General features: G+C 33.2%; 1 protein-coding gene and 1 long non-coding RNA gene across 4 annotated transcripts in view; one reads left to right on the top strand and one right to left on the bottom strand.

Annotated features, from left to right (window-relative positions):
* Window positions 1-7243: 7243 nt before the first annotated feature.
* On the bottom strand, window positions 7244-8269 carry LOC143205803 (uncharacterized). The gene is made up of 3 exons (XR_013007921.1): window positions 8130-8269; window positions 7951-7998; window positions 7244-7382 (listed from the first exon to the last, which is right to left on the bottom strand). It is a non-coding gene; the product is annotated as an uncharacterized LOC143205803 (long non-coding RNA).
* A 590-nt stretch (window positions 8270-8859) lies between these two features.
* Window positions 8860-19841, top strand: part of LOC143205789 (uncharacterized) — a 29498-nt gene continuing 18516 nt past the window's right edge. Inside the window, exons 1-8 of one of the 3 annotated variants that reach the window (XM_076418825.1) lie at window positions 8860-9238; window positions 9370-9417; window positions 10202-10243; window positions 10304-10351; window positions 10450-10494; window positions 10586-10636; window positions 12582-12632; window positions 17107-17223. In XM_076418825.1, coding sequence (XP_076274940.1) covers window positions 9213-9238; window positions 9370-9417; window positions 10202-10243; window positions 10304-10351; window positions 10450-10494; window positions 10586-10636; window positions 12582-12632; window positions 17107-17155 — 360 coding nt within the window. In that variant the 5' untranslated portion in view covers window positions 8860-9212 and the 3' untranslated portion in view covers window positions 17156-17223. Of the gene's footprint in view, window positions 9239-9369; window positions 9418-10201; window positions 10244-10303; window positions 10352-10449; window positions 10495-10585; window positions 10637-12581; window positions 12633-15960; window positions 16127-17106; window positions 17224-19841 lie in introns of those variants that run through there. The other 2 variants (XM_076418826.1, XM_076418827.1) reach the window with 2 other exon arrangements.

Consider the following 19841-nt stretch of genomic DNA (forward strand, 5'->3'; position numbering starts at 1 on the left):
AAGCCGTTTGACCTGGTTGTGTGTAACAAATTTGAAGTAGACATTACATCCGTAGAGGAGTACGGACCGAATTAACACGTTGTAAAATAAGCATTTGATGGAGATGGGAAGTCTGCTAGAAGGGCAGATCAGAGAAGATAGCAGGTTTGCTATCCCCGAAACTTTTTGGATTGTTTTCTGGATTTGGGAATGCCAACCGAACCGCCGATCGAAGTGAAGACCTAGGTACGTGACGTTATCCAGCCATGGAATGATTGCGGAGTCGATCTTAAGTTGCGAAACGCGCAGTGGGTAACGCTTCTTATGGAAAATGATGGCCAGGGTTTTCAGGGGGTTCATTTGCAACCTCCAGAATTTTAACCACTTGACGACATGATCGAGCGGCTTCTGTAAACGTTCATGAATTGTAACTTCGAACCTGGCAGCCGTGAAGAAAACAGTGTCGTCAGAGTAAAACGCGACGTCAATGTGCTCTTTTCTCAGCAGATTTGAAATAAAGAGGTTAAATAAGGCTGGCGCCAGCGGGGAACCTTGTGGTACGCCAGCATCGATTTGTTTACGACTGGAAAGTGATTCCCTGATCTTGGTCCGGAAATTTCTGTCCGAGAGATAGGACTTGATGAGGCGGTTAGGTCTTCTGGGAGGCCTAACCGCACGTACTTTGCGATCAATCCGTCGTGCCAGAGCTTGTCGAGGCTTTGGTTAGGTCCAGAAGAACTTCTCCAAGCGTTTTACGTTGGTCAAGAGCATAATGGATGTGTACGGCCAGACGGGTAGCCTGATGGACGGATGAGTGGTGAACGGGAAAGCCGAATTGTTCATCTGGAATGATGTTGTTTTCCTTTATGAAAGAGTTGAGAGCGTAGAGTATTGCCCTCTCGGCAAGCTTCGAGATGGCTCTGGGAAGGCTGATAGGACTGTAATCAGATGGAGATGATTTTGCTCTTTTCTTGGGTATAACCGCTATATGTGCGTGTTTCCAAGACGCCGGGAAATTTTGCAGCCTCATGATGGAGTTAACGATGTTTGCCAGTTCTGCGAGCTACTTATGCGGGAGTTTTTTAACTGGGTAATCGATATTCTATCGAAACCTGGAGATTTTTTGGTTTGAAGTTTGCCGATCATAGTCTGTAGAGACTTTGGAGACACGAAATGGTTGAGAAGAAAGGCTGGGGTTACTGGTCTTTTGACGGAGTTGGATTCGTTGATGACAGTGTCATTGTCTTTAGCTTTAGTGTTCTCTGCGGATGGGAGCCATTTCCTTTGAGCTCCGTAGGTCTCTGCAAGAAGCTCGACTTTTTCTTGGTCATTGACTGCAAAATTTGCTATAACCACTGACTTCAGGGGGGGTGACATTGTGCGTCTTCCACACGAGACATTTGGAGACACGCCAGAAGGAAGGGGGGCCATCCAGACTTTGGTCCGCTAGAAATGAGTTCCATTTCATTGCTCGCCAAGTCGAGACGGCCGCCCTTACCCTCTTGCATGCTCTCTTCGCCTCCCTTTTGTCTGCAGCATCAGGGGTGAATCGAGCTAATCTGCATAAACCGTTTTTGATGCGAATTTCACGTTTAAGAGAAACGGGAAGGTTGTTTTTCCACGGCTGGGGTTGTGATGAAATTTTGACTGTGGTAGATTCGTGAGCAGACTGAATATGACGAGTTACCTTGAATACGGCTTCCTCGAGCTGTTCTGATGTGTTAATTTTCGGAATTGGATCGAGTTTCAGGAGAAGAGATTGGTAGTTTTTCCAGTCGGTTTTTTTCCTGAATCTTGTTAGTGGGACTTGAGTGGTGCCGCAGTTTCCGAGTTTGAGAAGGACCGAACGATGATCAGAGTCTAGTTCGTCAAGGACCCGAACTTCGGAATGGCGATTTACGTCTTGAAGAATAAAGAAATCAAGGATTCTTGCTGCGCCTTAAGAAATTGTACTAGGGTGATGGGTGGGTTCATCTGGCAAGGTAAGACCGTAGCCTAGATCTGCACTTAAAGCTACGATGGCGTTACCTGCGGGATTGAAGGGTGGTGGGCGTTGAAGTCGACACCTATTATTTTTGGAAATTTTCCTTCGACGAGTGATCGGTATTCAGCATAGTTGAATGCAGAAGATTTCCTGTACAGGGATGTAATCACGAAGGGACGTTCTTGGATATCGATTTTAACGGAGATTGTTTCGAAGTTGTTTACTGATAACCATGGAAGGAGCTCGTGTTTGACTCCTTTTCTGGCGAGAATGGCGGTTCCACCGCCTCGACCCGGAGTTCTATCGTTTCTGTATACAAAAAAGTTTTCGAAAGAGAGACGATGCGGAGGTTTCAGGAAAGTTTCCTGGATGAGAACGATGTCGACGTCATAGAATGTCATGACGTCTTCCAATTCCGCTTGCTTTCCGCGTAAGCTGTTTGCATTCCAGTCATCTCGAAGAATTAAAAGGCTGCTGGAAGTTAAAGAAACAGGTAAATGTTGCCGCTTAGGCGGCGACATTTGGAAATAGACGAGCAAGTTGGTGAGCCAGGGCAATCACTTGCAGGAAAGCCTGCGGGTCAGTAAACGCCTGCATTGGGGAGTTAAGGTCCCGTTTATTGGTTGGTGCAAGAGTTTGAGTTGGAGCAGGCTGGGTGGCGCTGGCTAATTTTTGTGCTAGCTTCCTGCCACCTTGGTTGCTCCATGCAGAAACTTCTGGAGGCCTGGATTCGGTTGGAATTTTTGGTTTTGTTAGAGCAGGACGGCAACTGCAACCGGTGAAGTTTGCGGTATGAATTTCACTGTAATTGCTGCACTATGGATGTGCTTCTGGGATTTTGGTTGAGGCTTTAGTGTCGTGATGCCCGACACATTTGAGGCACAATGAGGGGCTCAGCAATACGAGCTAGAATGCCCGAAAAGCTGGCAGTTGAAGCACTGCGCTGCACACTGTGATGATGCCGAGTTTGGTCATATATATGATCTGTCGCTCTTCGCGAAGGACAACTTTGTGAACAATTGGTAGTTCTATCCCGGATTTTAATTTCCATTTTTGCACAAATTTGGGATGGAAGCCTTGATCAAAGAGAAGTTCACGTACTTCGTCAATGCAGAGTGATTCTGGGATGTTTCTTATTATTACGCGAAATGCTCTCTCCTCCGGATGACATAAGGAATGATAAGGGTAATTCCTTTCCTCGAGAAGGGTAGGGAGTTTCGGTAATCGTCGCTTGTGGTGACGAATAAGAAAATGCCTTCCTTTTTGTTTTGGGTTATAATATCTATTGATTGTGCCTTAACAATTCTAATGAGCTCCATGAACCTCTAGTTGTCACGGAGCAGAGAGTCACTATAGGCGGAATTTTTTCCTTTGGGTCAGTTTGAAAAACAGTAGCCGAAATAGTTGGCACTGTTTTTGCTGTAGAGGTTAAGATTTGTTTAGTAGCCTGGCTACTTACCTGTGCAGGCTGGGTTCGTCTTGCGGTAACTTGTTTCGGTAGTGGCTGTGGGGCCGTCCTGGTGGTCGGCTTGTTTTGCACTGGTTTGGTGGCAAATTTTGTAATCGAGGGCTGTACGTTAGCCTTGGCTTTCGATTGGGTAGATTGAATGGCCGGCTTGACTATCGGATTGGGTTGTGATTTGGGAGCCTGTTTCCCCTTGTTGCCGGCCTTCGGCAGCTGGCTTTCCTGAGGTGGAGTGATGGGCCCTCTCTTCCTTTTTCCCACCAAGGTGAAACCGTCGTCTGGGTCTTCAGTTTGGCCTGACCGTTGTGCCGGTTTAGCTGGCGTCTGGGTCTGGGTCTGGGTTTCTGTGGCAGCGGGAGTTTTTATTTCCATGGCATCTTTTTGATAATTCATGAAGTCTGTTATCGTAACAGTGAGAATTTTGATTTCTTTTTTAAGATCTTCGGAAGCCTTTTCGCTCTTTTCCAGCTTTTCCGTCTGTTTGTTCAGGGCGTCTGTTTGTGCTTTAGCGCATATTTTCACTTCAGCTTTCTACAGTAGAACGCTGAATCGCTAAGGAAATTAAACTTTTCTATATCAAACTATTCAATAAACAAACTGTCGTTTTACACTTCAATACAATCAATAAATTTCATTTTAATCTATACAAATAGTTGTAGATTCTTAAAAATGCAATTTCAATTATGATTACTTAAACAGTTACTTAAAGAAATATATAATTGTAATATTATTTACTTAGTTAAGACCAGCATCCTGTATACCCTTCTCTGCTTGCTTGAGGCATGTGCATCTAAAATAAAATGAATTCTTTTTTATAAAATTTACGATATACATTTATTTCAAGTTAATACAATTATTATTATTTATATTTAATTCTTATACCTATCATATGTATGCCTGTCCTTTGATATACATTACATATTTTTACATACAGTTTTACATACATACATTTCATATACATATACATCTGCATCTAGAATTAATATTAATTAATGAATTAAGACTTGATATGTGTGTATAACTACTTTTAAATAGGAATCCTATAGTGCCTATTTTATTTACATACCTATCATAATTAGTATGCCGGTCTTTTTCGACAGATGCACACCTGCATCTGGAATATAACATAATTTGAGATTTCCAGAACTATTTAATATTCATCCATGTTTTTTCTGTTAAATATATGACTTGTCTCAATACAAGAGCCAGTATAGAAAGGAGGAAGAAAAGTAGTAGAGGGCGCTATCACTTGTATCGAGTGGGAATAAATTGCAAGGGATCAAAATAAAATTTCTCTTTTGTTCCAAGGCCATAAGTGGTGTATTAATTCCGTTCCGTCCCGAATCATAAGTGGTTCGTAACAGGTTATGGGCCCAGAATTCTCGGTGTAAATGAGAAGTAGTATGGTGACGACGGAGAGTGCAGGGGAATGGAGATTAGGAAAAGCTTTTAGTTCTTAATTTAGGAGCACTAGAGCACTCAAAGATCAATGACCATCAGAAGGAAGACCAAAAAACTAGAAAAATGTGATCTTGATTTATCAGTAAGAAGGAAGGAAACATTGTAATCAATGTATTAAATAGTAATGGAGTAAATAAGAGTTTAGAAAATCAATCACGTTTACAATATTCAAGGATCAATGAAGCACTAGTAAACTATTAACATGGAATCCAACAGAATTATCAGTAGGATAGAAGGAAACATTGTAATCAATGTAGTAATTATTAATGAAGTAATCAACAGTTTGGAAAATCAACCACGTGTATTATATACAACGATCAGGGAAACTCTAGTAAACGAGTAACTTGGGGTACAACATAATTATCGGTAGGATAAAGAAACATTGTAATCAATGAAGCAATTAGTAATGGAGAAGAGTTTAGAAAATCAACCATGTGTTAGTTGCAAGGACTAGAGAAGTATTAAAAACTAGAAATAAGGGGTCCAACAGAATTACAGGTGGAATGAAAAGCTATTGAACCCGATGAAGAAAAGTTTAGTTAGAAAACATTAAAATTTTATATAAATATAAATTCAACACAACTGGATCCAAAGTGAAAAATAAATCAAATTGACGTTTGATCATATTATAAATGAAACAAGATACCATAAATTAAATTGAGCAATGTATGGATTGAGAAATTCACCTAAAGTTTGGAACACGAAATGAGATAATGTTCATCTCGTAATATTCATTGATGGCTCATTATTAAAAGGACAGTAAGAATAAATAGTGGATTTAATGGAAAGTTTTTATGAAGAAGAACAGTTTATTGGAATGAAAAGAGCGAAGATAGTAGTGATTAAAGATTCATCAAAAACATATAATTTAACGACTTCTTGAGGAATTTTAGGGTACCGTATAGAAGATTAAAATGCATATAAGTTTCGTTAGTTACAAAATCGCATCTAAACAGACCAATTTGGTAAGCCAATGGAAGTAAACTTCAATATGGATAATAGTGAAGAAATAATTAAAGATATACCGTTTAGAAAATATATAGAGAGACCAATATAAGGTGAGCAGATAAAATTCCAAAGAAGAATATGTGAGTAAATCGATGAAGATAATTTTGCAAGAGAGAGGCAATTAGACGACCATGAGATATATGTCGCCTATTGTCTGCTTATTTCAACAGAAAAGACAAAAATGGCTGAAGCTTTATCCGAAGACGAAGAAGAAAGGACAAAGAAAAGACGACAAAGAAAGAAGGTTATATTAAAAAGATTCTGATTTCGAGTTGGAAATGGAGTGATAATGATTTTGATAGTAATGGAAATAACAAACATACTAGGATTTCATTCTGATTAATATGGTCTAGAAGAAAATAACAATAAAACAAAGGGAACTGTGAAGAATAATAATTGATTTGGAGTATAGAGATAAAGAACAGAAGGAAGCTCATAAAGCAAAATAATGTTAGTGAATGATTGAGTTGAAAGTAATAGGTGAAGGTGATAAAGGTAGAAAACTGGAGAAAACAAAATTGAGTACAATATTAGAAGAAGAAAATGGAGATAGTGGCGACCATTTAGTTATGATACCTCAGTGATACCAGAAGACCTTATGTAAATTGTGGATTAATGTAATGCGAGAGTGGACTTGAAGGAGCAAGTTATGAAGATTGGTATAGTAACCAACTAGAAAGTGTTAATGGATTCATATCATTTGATAAAAACAACCCTGAGGCATGAAAGAAATTTATTCCAAGAGAAATACATGTGTATGTTTGACATCCCAAGAACAAGCTATAAAATCGATATTAAATTGGACAGTGTTTTGGCGACTATTTTTATGATTGTTCAGAGAATTGTTTTTAAGTAGAAAACTGACTGTTACCTTTGTTTATTGCATAATTGTGTAGATTCATTTGATTAAGTTATTAATTAAAGTTAAAATTCTCGCGATGTAGAAATAGAATAGTTCTAAGTTCGAACAAATTTGTATGTACAATGTAATAGTTTTGTTCTGACAATTTAAATGTACTTTTGTAATCTTTGTTTACAATCTTAATTAGGTTAAGTTATACAGAACATTTAAATTGAAGGAGAGTATGAAATATATGACTTGTCTCGATACAAGAGCCAGTATAGAAAGGAGGAAGAAAAGGTAGCAGAGGGCGCTGTGACTTGTATCGAGTGGGTATAAATTACCAGGGATCAAAATAAAATTCCTCTTTTGTTCCAATGCCATAAGTGGTGTATTAATTCCGTCCCGTCCCAAATCATAAGTTTTTAGCAAGCTAGTAACATATACATCTAAAAAATAACATTTTATTTTGGATGACTTGTTTTTTATATATTTTTTCACTTTATATAATTTCACAGTATCTCTGCTGCATCTATGACTTGTGTACTCTTTAAAACCATTATATTTTTATTTGTCCACTGTTCATATGTAATGCTTCTCTATTTATTTCCTTTCTGCTTCTTTTTATTTTTCATCTAGATTTCCTAAACGACAACAAAATATAAGTATCCTCTTAAATTTATAGGTTGATCTTAATCAACAATTGGTTTTACTCCATGTCATATTGCAAATTAAGCAATTGCTTAGGGCATCACTTTTTTTACAAAATAAACCATTCAAAAGAATGAAATATTCGGCACTGAACTTACTATATGTAATATTTTCATGTATTCTTATTGTAATATTTGTCATTAAATTTTTAGAATTGAATATAGAATAGAATTATATTGATCTTTGCCTAATAGAGTTGTTTATGTAATTTATATACATACTTATAACTTTTGTATCACAATATTCCCTTGTTCCCCTTATTTTAGTGTTTAATCATTGTATTTGTATGTGTTTTGAAGCATTTATTTCTATCATATACCTGTCGTATTTCCCAATAGTTCTACAATCTATTATTCCATAATTATTAAGGGTCTAGTTTTTATAGAAATTGCTTGATATAGTTCTCACATAAGAGAGTCCGTAAAATAGGTTTAAAATATAATAAACTGTTAATTACTCGAAAATAAAATATACTAACTTATAACTAACTATTAGGCTTACTTATCATGTACTTCTAATTTGTCCTTGGACGATTGACAACATGAGCATCTAAAACATGATAATTTTATCATATTCATAGGATTATTAATATGAATAGTTATAAACATTTACATGTCATATTTTTATTAACAGCTTCCTTTTGGAATGGAAGGAATAACAAAAGAAATTTAAGGAGTTACCTTTTATTTATCGAAGTATGATCCATGTATGGGGAGGTTTAAACCTAAAGATTCGTATATAACTGTTAGCAATTAATTCATCTGTAAAGAACACTATACAATTTCTAAGCGTATGACAAAATATATTAATTATGGTCAGTAACAAGAAGGCAGATTGAATTGGAACACATTAAGTAACCAAAATCTAATACAAAATATAGTATTCTTTCGTAGAATAAAGAGGCTGGTAGTAAGTTTCGGTTATGGAATTATGATCTGCTTGACAGGTGCGGTTACAACTAATTAAATCCTAGTCATACATAACAGTTTATTAAGCGTATACGAAAATACAAGCACAAAAAACCTTAAAAAATAGAATAACCAGCGTCAGAGAGTACATAACCCCAACAGTTTATTAAGCGTAGACGAAAATGCAAGCACAAAAGACATTAAAAAAAATTGAAAAACCAGCGTCAGAGAGTACATAACCCCATTGATGATTATGATGGGGAACAGCGATTGCCTAACGGGTAAAGAGATCGTCTAAAATCAAGTCGGTTGGTAGGCCCATCTTTCGCATAGCGCGTGAATTAACATGATCATATTAATACAGTTCACAACTATGTATTGTACCGCCATCTTTCGGAATTATTGTTTGTAGTCAATTCACGCGCTATGCGAAAGATGGGCCTACCAACCGACTTAATTTTAGACGATCTCTTTACCCGTTAGGCAATCGCTGTTCCTCATCATAACCATCAATGGGGTTATGTATTCTCTGACGCTAGTTTTTCTATTTTTCTAAGGCCTTTTGTGCTTGTATTTTCGTCTACCCTTAATAAACTGTTAAGTTTGACCAGGATTTAATTAGTTGTAACCGCACCTGTCAAGCAGATCATAATTCCATAACCGAAAATTACTACCAGCCTCTTTATTCTACGAAAGAATATTATATTTTGTATTAGATTTTGGTTACTTAATTTGTTACAATTCAACCTGCCTTCTTGTTATTGACCATAATTAATATATTTTGTCATAGGCTTAGAAATTGTATAGTGTTCTTTACAGATATATACGAACGTTTAGGTTTAAACCACCCTATAAATGGATCATACTTCGACAAATAAAAGGTAACTCCTTAAATTTCTTTTGTTATTCATATCATTCCAAAAAGAAGCTGTTAATAAAAATATGACATGTAAATGGTTATAACTATTCATATAAATAATCCTATGAATATGATAAAATTATCATGTTTTAGATGCTCATGTTGTCAATCAGCCAAGGACAAATTAAAACTACATGATAAGTAAGTCTAATAGTTAGTCCTAAGTTAGTAATTAACTAGTCCTAAGTTAGTATAATTAATTAATCGAGTAATTAACAGTTTATTTTATTTTTAACCAATTTTACGGACTCTCCTATGTGAGAAATGTATCAAGCAATTTCAATAAAAACTAGACCCTTAATAATTATGGAATTATAGATTGTAGAACTATTGGGAAATACGACAGGTATATGCTAGAAATAAATGCTTTGATGTAGATACAAATACAATGATTAAACACTAAAATAAGGGAAACAAGGGAATATTGTGATACAAAAGTTATAAGTATGTATATAAATTACATAAACAACTCTATTAGGCAAAGATCGATATAATTCTATTCTATATTCAATTGTAACAAATTAACGACAAATATCACAATAAGAATACATGAAAATATTGTATATAGTAAGTTCATTGCTGAATATTTCATTCTTTTAAATGGTTTATGTTGTAAAAAAATGTGATGCCCTAAGTAATTGCTTAATTTGCAATATGACATGGAATAAAACCAATTGTTGATTAAGATCAACCTATACATTTAAGAGGATACATACATTTTGTTGTCGTTCAGGAAATCTAGATGAAAAATAAAAGAAGCAGAAAGGAAATAAATAGAGAAGCATTACATATGAACAGTGGACAAATAAAAATATAATGGTTTTAAAGGGTACACAAGTCATAGATGCAGCAGAGATACTGTGATATTTTATAAAGTGAAAAAAATTTAAAAAACAAGTAATCAAAATGATATGTTATTTTTTAGATGCATATGTTACGAGCTTGCTAAAAAGGAGATATATGGCAGGTAAAAATATGGATGAATATTAAATTAGTTCTGGAAATCTCAAATTATGTTACATTCTAGATGCAGATGTGCATCTGTCGAAAAAGACCGGCATACTAATTATGATAGGTATGTAAATTAAATAGGCACTATAGGATTCCTATTTAAAAGTAGTTATACATACGTATCAAGTAAAGTCTTAATTCGTTAATTAATATTAATTCTAGATGCAGATGTATGTTAATAGAAAAGGACAGGCATAAATATGATAGGTATAAGAATTAAATATAAATAATAATAAATGTATTAACTTGAAATAAATATATATTGTAAATTTTATAAAAAAAATTCATTGTATTTTAGATGCACATGCCCCAAGCAAGCAAAGAAGGGTATACAGGCTGCCGGTCTTAAGTAAGTAAATAATATTACAATTATATATTTCTTTAAGTAACTGTTTAAGTAATCATAATTGAAATTGCATTTTTAAGAATCTACAATTATTTGTATAGATTAAATTGAAGTTTATTAATTGTATTGAAGTGTAAAACGACAGTTTGTTTATTGAATAGTTTGATATAGAAAAGTTTAATTCCCTTAGTTATTCGGCGTTCTACTTTTCGACTACTTCTATATCCAAGAAAATATGGCGTACATATTACTAATTGTTAACTGCAACAATCTAATGAGGTTTTCTTTGTATTGTTCTTAATCCGCCCAGATCTAAGCTTTAAATAGCTTACATGGCCCATCCACATATAATTCTTCCGACCAAAATTTTTAACGTTCCTCATATGTAGATGGCGACCGTGCCCATACACCGCCAAGTGCATTTTGTAAAGATGTAAAATCGTAGCGAAATGTTCCTTCTCATATTACCATGGTAAAAAGATACTGTTTGATGCGTCGGAACATGTAACTGAATCAATCTACAAAATTCGATTTGTTTTGTTAGTAATCCATCCTGTTGTCAAAAGTCTACAAAATCTTTTAAGACGTTAGTGATAATAATTAGAGGTTAATTCGATGCTGTTTTGTTGGACCAATTACAGTTTTAATAACTGCCCAATTTTCACATCTATCTACATTAGGGCAAAGGGTATTTTGTCTCTTCAACATCCTGTTAAGATCACTGTTGCCGAGCGGACGTTTTAACACTGTTGGAAATAGTTTTAGTTTGATAAGTATAGATTATGTTAATATTAAATGTCTTAGATGTCAACCTCATAATTGCACAGCTTAGGTCCAGGCTGGTTTTAAGATTTGTTTGTATAATCACAGTTTATTGTGGGATGTTAATTCGGATTGTCTCGTCCAAGCAACCATCACATTTTTTGAGCTTCACAAAAATGTTCCTATCGTTTCATTTTGACATGCTGTTTCGATCTGGACTTGGAGACCAACGTCATGCCCTAATATTTATTTATCTTCGATTTTTTGGATGTGACACCCATATGTGTAAGCTTTGGTGCAATTAATTTTATTCCCCTTTTCTTAATCTATTCAGTAAATTTATTGACTGCAGTTTGTCCTTTATTACAGTCATCTGAATATTGCTACTTTTAGCGAGTAGTTTCATCAGCAAATGTGGCCACTGTTACTCTTTTAATAATATCATTAGTTTAGTGTAAATAGAATATTGATCCAAGAACAGCAATATTTTTGTAATAATTTTGGTTTTTCGGCATAGATAGATATCAAATGTGAACATTCTTCATCGCACGTTATTTTAAAATATCGATGCGAAATATATGAATTGAGGGTCTGAATCATCTCCCTATCTAATTTGTTTCATAAGACAATTGTACTATATTTTTTCAAAGACTTGGGTCAGCTCTCGAAATGTGGTTGAATACATTTCAATCAAGTATTGAATGTTTTTTTTATAACTCCAGCTAGTCAGCAGGAATGGGATGTTTTTCTTCGGCAATTAGATTGAGCCGTTTAAAAAAATAACTTTTCGAATAATTTAGATGTGGTTGGTAGCAGTGATTCTTGTCGTTTAGCGATTTTCTTGATTTATAGGGATCAATCTTCCACTGCTTGGCGCATAATTTTTGATGTTGAAGTTTTTCAGAATATTTTTATGGCCAAGTAAATTTGATCTAAAGTTTTATCAGATTGTTGCCATTTTTTATTGTTTTACACTTTTCGTCGGTCGTTTGATTTTTAGTGTTGCGTTATTGTTCTATGTCTTAATTCGTTAATTAATATTAATTCTAGATGCAGATGTATGTTAATAGAAAAGGACAGGCATAAATATGATAGGTATAAGAATTAAATATAAATAATAATAAATGTATTAACTTGAAATAAATATATATTGTAAATTTTATAAAAAAAATTCATTGTATTTTAGATGCACATGCCCCAAGCAAGCAAAGAAGGGTATACAGGCTGCCGGTCTTAAGTAAGTAAATAATATTACAATTATATATTTCTTTAAGTAACTGTTTAAGTAATCATAATTGAAATTGCATTTTTAAGAATCTACAATTATTTGTATAGATTAAATTGAAGTTTATTAATTGTATTGAAGTGTAAAACGACAGTTTGTTTATTGAATAGTTTGATATAGAAAAGTTTAATTCCCTTAGTTATTCGGCGTTCTACTTTTCGACTACTTCTATATCCAAGAAAATATGGCGTACATATTACTAATTGTTAACTGCAACAATCTAGTGAGGTTTTCTTTGTATTGTTCTTAATCCGCCCAGATCTAAGCTTTAAATAGCTTACATGGCCCATCCACATATAATTCTTCCGACCAAAATTTTTAACGTTCCTCATATGTAGATGGCGACCGTGCCCATACACCGCCAAGTGCGTTTTGTAAAGATGTAAAATCGTAGCGAAATGTTCCTTCTCATATTACCATGGTAAAAAGATACTGTTTGATGCGTCGGAACATGTAACTGAATCAATCTACAAAATTCGATTTGTTTTGTTAGTAATCCATCCTGTTGTCAAAAGTCTACAAAATCTTTTAAGATGTTAGTGATAATAATTAGAGGTTAATTCGATGCTGTTTTGTTGGACCAATTACAGTTTTAATAACTGCCCAATTTTCACATCTATCTACATTAGGGCAAAGGGTATTTTGTCTCTTCAACATCCTGTTAAGATCACTGTTGCCGAGCGGACGTTTTAACACTGTTGGAAATAGTTTTAGTTTGATAAGTATAGATTATGTTAATATTAAATGTCTTAGATGTCAACCTCATAATTGCACAGCTTAGGTCCAGGCTGGTTTTAAGATTTGTTTGTATAATCACAGTTTATTGTGGGATGTTAATTCGGATTGTCTCGTCCAAGCAACCATCACATTTTTTGAGCTTCACAAAAATGTTCCTATCGTTTCATTTTGACATGCTGTTTCGATCTGGACTTGGAGACCAACGTCATGCCCTAATATTTATATATCTTCGATTTTTTGGATGTGACACCCATATGTGTAAGCTTTGGTGCAATTAATTTTATTCCCCTTTTCTTAATCTATTCAGTAAATTTATTGACTGCAGTTTGTCCTTTATTACAGTCATCTGAATATTGCTACTTTTAGCGAGTAGTTTCATCAGCAAATGTGGCCACTGTTACTCTTTTAATAATATCATTAGTTTTTTGTAAATAGAATATTGATCCAAGAACGGCAATATTTTTGTAATAATTTTGGTTTTTCGGCATAGATAGATATCAAATGTGAACATTCTTCATCGCACGTTATTTTAAAATATCGATGCGAAATATATGAATTGAGGGTCTGAATCATCTCCCTATCTAATTTGTTTCATAAGACAATTGTACTATATTTTTTCAAAGACTTGGGTCAGCTCTCGAAATGTGGTTGAATACATTTCAATCAAGTATTGAATGTTTTTTTTATAACTCCAGCTAGTCAGCAGGAATGGGATGTTTTTCTTCGGCAATTAGATTGAGCCGTTTAAAAAAATAACTTTTCGAATAATTTAGATGTGGTTGGTAGCAGTGATTCTTGTCGTTTAGCGATTTTCTTGATTTATAGGGATCAATCTTCCACTGCTTGGCGCATAATTTTTGATGTTGAAGTTTTTCAGAATATTTTTATGGCCAAGTAAATTTGATCTAAAGTTTTATCAGATTGTTGCCATTTTTTATTGTTTTACACTTTTCGTCGGTCGTTTGATTTTTAGTGTTGCGTTATTGTTCTATGCTGCTTTTTATAAAATGAGCACAAATAACAATTCTGCTTCCATATTCAGTTGTTTTCAGGGAACATATAGGTTAACATTATATATATACATATATATATATATATATTTTTTTTTAATAAATAATGTTTTAATATAAGTAATGATAAATGGGGTATAGTAATTATTGTCTCGTTTATGTTCAAAATAATGGGCGAATCGGTAGAATCGAGCTGTCCCTGTGTTTTTCGGTTCGTTTTTGTTGTACTGCCATTAGTTTTGTTGGAAAATATATATCATTGGTGTTTTTGATATAGAAGGTTAACATATGCAATTGTGACGGTTTTAAGACAGTATCATTCTCCGACTTCTAAGCTAATATTTTAAGACTTTTCACGGTTGCGTAAGGTATTCACAATACATCGATACTGAAGTGATCCGATAGGATCATTTTCCATATATTTAGCGCTGTTACTCTGCACTTAACTTTTGCTTATCAATTTTCTCATTATGGATAATGATGGTTTGATCTTTACAAAAGTAGAGCTGGGAAATGAATGAAAGTTAAAACTAGTCTCTCATGAAATATAAAATTATTTGTGTATTGTTTCGACAACACCTGACATATACACAACATTTATTTATTAGTAAGAGTTTGGGTCATTTCACTGTCATCATTTGTTTAACAGCAGCTACAGTTCTTCGGAGAATAGTTTCGTAGAGAGTAATAGTTTCGAAATTAATATTGTTTGTTCCATTCTCGTACAAATACGACTCTCCCTAACGGTTCAATTATGTTGAGATAAGGCGACCGTGCTGGCTAAGGAAGATGTTTGAATATATTCTGAGGATCCTCAAACTAAGATTGAATCTTTTTAACCGACATATGAACGCATTATCATCGTGAGGCATGGCAGTGTTTAACAGAAATATGCTTTACATAGTACATTATCATTCATCATTTCAACGAGTGATACGAGTGAGAGGACCGACTGCATACCACGATATTGTCGCCCGAATCGCAAGGGAAGCTTTCCCATCCAATCAAACATCGCGTGGGCAGATTTTAGTTACATCATTTTTTCGCAACTTACCGTTGGCTTTCGTTCTAAAGGGCTTCACGGTCGTAGCCCTTCCGTGAATGCTAAACTTGAGGATGTTACATCTAATGACCACATCGTTATTGCTTTTCAGTGATGTTCGTCTTAAATACTGTCTTATAGCCAAATTATAATTTCTAGACTACTTGGTCCGTTTTCACTCTCGCACCCGTCTGGTGCAATTCATACTTTTATCTCACATCTTCTTAAATATTCGTTTAATATTTTGTTGAGAACGGAAAAATAGTTATTTTACTCTAAAACTACTTGGGTTTTGCGACTTGTCGAATAGCGAGTAGAAGATGATAATGCCAGCACAAATATGTTCTATTATAAACCCCTAAGTCTAGATGTATCGGTCATCGCGCCATTTAGCCTCATAAAAATTTGAAAATCGTAGAAAAGAACTGTAATTAGATTAAATTATGTTGTAGTCCTGTTATATGTTATAATAGTTTTATTTGAATTTTAGATGCACCTGCAAGCCTTAGGACCGATGTGTCTTCATATTCATATTGTCATGTATATGCAATTATAACTTTTTAAAATAAAATGTTCTTTCTTTCTGTTTGTTTGTTCTAGTTAATGTTATAACTAAAAATAATAAGAAGAGAATTAATAGATATCTAAATAAATTATTAATTGCTATTGTTATTTTCCTTCATATGAAATATAGGTAATGTGCATATATATATATGTAATGTAGTAATGTAATGTAACATAGTTAAAATAAAAAAATTATGCAAATGATAAACCTTGAACGATTTTGATAATTGTTAGAATCGGTTCGGTGAGGGTGATGGGCAATTAAAACCTTGGATTCAACTGTATTTGTTTAGGCAACCATATATTCATGAGACATGGTAACAATTTAGGCGCCGCCATCTAATTTTCTTTAAATACCGCTATATATAAAACAATCAAATGCTCCTATTTTCAATCTAGATACATACATGTTCATTTGTCAAATATAAATACTGTTAGCTGCCACTAAATAATATTGAAATTCCAGTTTTTATTCTTAGTCTGTATACATACTGCGATTTAATAGTAGGTAAGTAATTAAATACAAAACTATCATGATTTACTCTGGTGATAATAATTATATGCCTACTAATGCGTACAAATCAATTTTGAGTAAAATTTTGAAAGCAATACCGATATCTCAAATTAAAATACCAGTACACCTTCGGCAAAAGAAAATAAACCTAACAAGTTTTCAAGTATTATTTAAATAGTATATCTTACTTTATGGCTACTCAAAATTTCCATTATAGATTACAATTACCCACAAAATGCTCTGAATTCTGCCAACAACATTTATAATCCATCCCAGGGTGAAATTTATAATCCATATCTGTTTACCATGCACCAGAACGCAAGCAGGTTTATTCTATATGCAGATAATCCGCTTTACATGTTTATTAAAGCTAAAGAGTTAAGAAATATTAGCATTAGTCAAAGTTGGCATAAAAAGGAATATTCTCCGCATACCGAAAAAAATTTCTTTACTACAGTCAGGTTGGGGTTATTTTAACAGTTTTTTTTAATTCAACAGCATTTCAAATTATATAGTTAATTTTTTTTATTATTTATATAACAATTTACTATATTTTAGATTGGTAAACAAGTTAAATTGGTGTACTACATTGAAAGGGCACAAATGATAGCTGGTATTGCAGAATATCCAGTGCATGATTAATGATGAAAATTTAAGCAAACCTACGGCTTCCAGTAAGTGGATATTCAATAAGCGCATTAAACATGAAAGAGTAATGTGAAATAATCTGAAAAACAATTAGATACAGTAACCGACTACATTTTTAAATTTCATCCCATCGATAATCAAAGATGGAGCTGTCATAAAGCAAGACGTCATGGAAAGCTTGATTCAAAGGTTTACTAATACAGAACAACAAGGGCAACTTTGAATTGTTATAGTGTTATAATAGTTTAGAATATTTATAAAGGTTGTTTGTAATTATTATTATACATGAAATTATGTAATATAATGGTTATGGCTATTATTGTCATGAATTATTGTTAAATTATTGCTAAGTACTAATATTGTAAATAATATTAAATATATATATATATATATATATATATATATATATATGTATATATATATATATATATATATATATATATATAAAATATATATATAAATATATATATATATATATATATATATATATATATATATTTATATATAACATATATATATATATATATATATATATATATATATATATATAATATATATTATAATTTAACAATAATTCATGACAATAATAACCATAACCATTATATTACATAATTTCATGTATAATAATAATTACAAACAACCTTTATAAATATTCTAAACTAATATAATACTATAACAATTCAAAGTTGCCCTTGTTGTTCTGCATTAGTAAACCTTTGAATCAAGCTTTCCATGACGCTTTGCTTTATGACAGCTCCATCTTTGATTAACGATGGGATGAAATTTAAAAATGTAGTTGGTTACTGTATCTAATTGTTTTTCATATTATTTCACATTACTCTTTCTTGTTTAATGCGCTTATTGAATATCCACTTACTGGAAGCCGTAGGTTTGCTTAAATTTTCATCATTAATCATGCACTGGATATTCTGCAATACCAGCTATCATTTGTGCCCTTTCAATGTAGTACACCAATTTAACTTGTTTACCAATCTAAAATATAGTAAATTGTTATATAAATAATAAAAAAAATTAACTATATAATTTGAAATGCTGTTGAATTAAAAAAAACTGTTAAAATAACCCCAACCTGACTGTAGTAAAGAAATTTTTTTCGGTATGCGGAGAATATTCCTTTTTATGCCAACTTTGACTAATGCTAATATTTCTTAACTCTTTAGCTTTAATAAACATGTAAAGCGGATTATCTGCATATAGAATAAACCTGCTTGCGTTCTGGTGCATGGTAAACAGATATGGATTATAAATTTCACCCTGGGATGGATTATAAATGTTGTTGGCAGAATTCAGAGCATTTTGTGGGTAATTGTAATCTATAATGGAAATTTTGAGTAGCCATAAAGTAAGATATACTATTTAAATAATACTTGGAAACTTGTTAGGTTTATTTTCTTTTGCCGAAGGTGTACTGGTATTTTGATTTGAGATTTGATTCAAAATTTTACTCAAAATTGATTTGTACGCATTAGTAGGCATATAATTATTATCACCAGAGTAAATCATGATAGTTTTGTATTTAATTACTTACCTACTATTAAATCGCAGTATGTATACAGACTAAGAATAAAAACTGGAATTTCAATATTATTTAGTGGCAGCTAACAGTATTTATATTTGACAAATGAACATGTATGTATCTAGATTGAAAATAGGAGCATTTGATTGTTTTATATATAGCGGTATTTAAAGAAAATTAGATGGCGGCGCCTAAATTGTTACCATGTCTCATGAATATATGGTTGCCTAAACAAATACAGTTGAATCCAAGGTTTTAATTGCCCATCACCCTCACCGAACCGATTCTAACAATTATCAAAATCGTTCAAGGTTTATCATTTGCATAATTTTTTTATTTTAACTATGTTACATTACATTACTACATTACATATATATATATGCACATTACCTATATTTCATATGAAGGAAAATAACAATAGCAATTAATAATTTATTTAGATATCTATTAATTCTCTTCTTATTATTTTTAGTTATAACATTAACTAGAACAAACAAACAGAAAGAAAGAACATTTTATTTTAAAAAGTTATAATTGCATATACATGACAATATGAATATGAAGACACATCGGTCCTAAGGCTTGCAGGTGCATCTAAAATTCAAATAAAACTATTATAACATATAACAGGACTACAACATAATTTAATCTAATTACAGTTCTTTTCTACGATTTTCAAATTTTTATGAGGCTAAATGGCGCGATGACCGATACATCTAGACTTAGGGGTTTATAATAGAACATATTTGTGCTCGCATTATCATCTTCTACTCGCTATTCGACAAGTCGCAAAACCCAAGTAGTTTTAGAGTAAAATAACTATTTTTCCGTTCTCAACAAAATATTAAACGAATATTTAAGAAGATGTGAGATAAAAGTATGAATTGCACCAGACGGGTGCGAGAGTGAAAACGGACCAAGTAGTCTAGAAATTATAATTTGGCTATAAGACAGTATTTAAGACGAACATCACTGAAAAGCAATAACGATGTGGTCATTAGATGTAACATCCTCAAGTTTAGCATTCACGGAAGGGCTACGAACGTGAAGCCCTTTAGAACGAAAGCCAACGGTAAGTTGCGAAAAAATGATGTAACTAAAATCTGCC

Source organism: Rhynchophorus ferrugineus, unplaced genomic scaffold (assembly GCF_030347505.1).
Source record: "Rhynchophorus ferrugineus isolate W39M unplaced genomic scaffold, kcgeb_rfMv2 rfM17, whole genome shotgun sequence".
In the NCBI taxonomy this organism is placed as follows: domain Eukaryota; kingdom Metazoa; phylum Arthropoda; class Insecta; order Coleoptera; family Curculionidae; genus Rhynchophorus; species Rhynchophorus ferrugineus.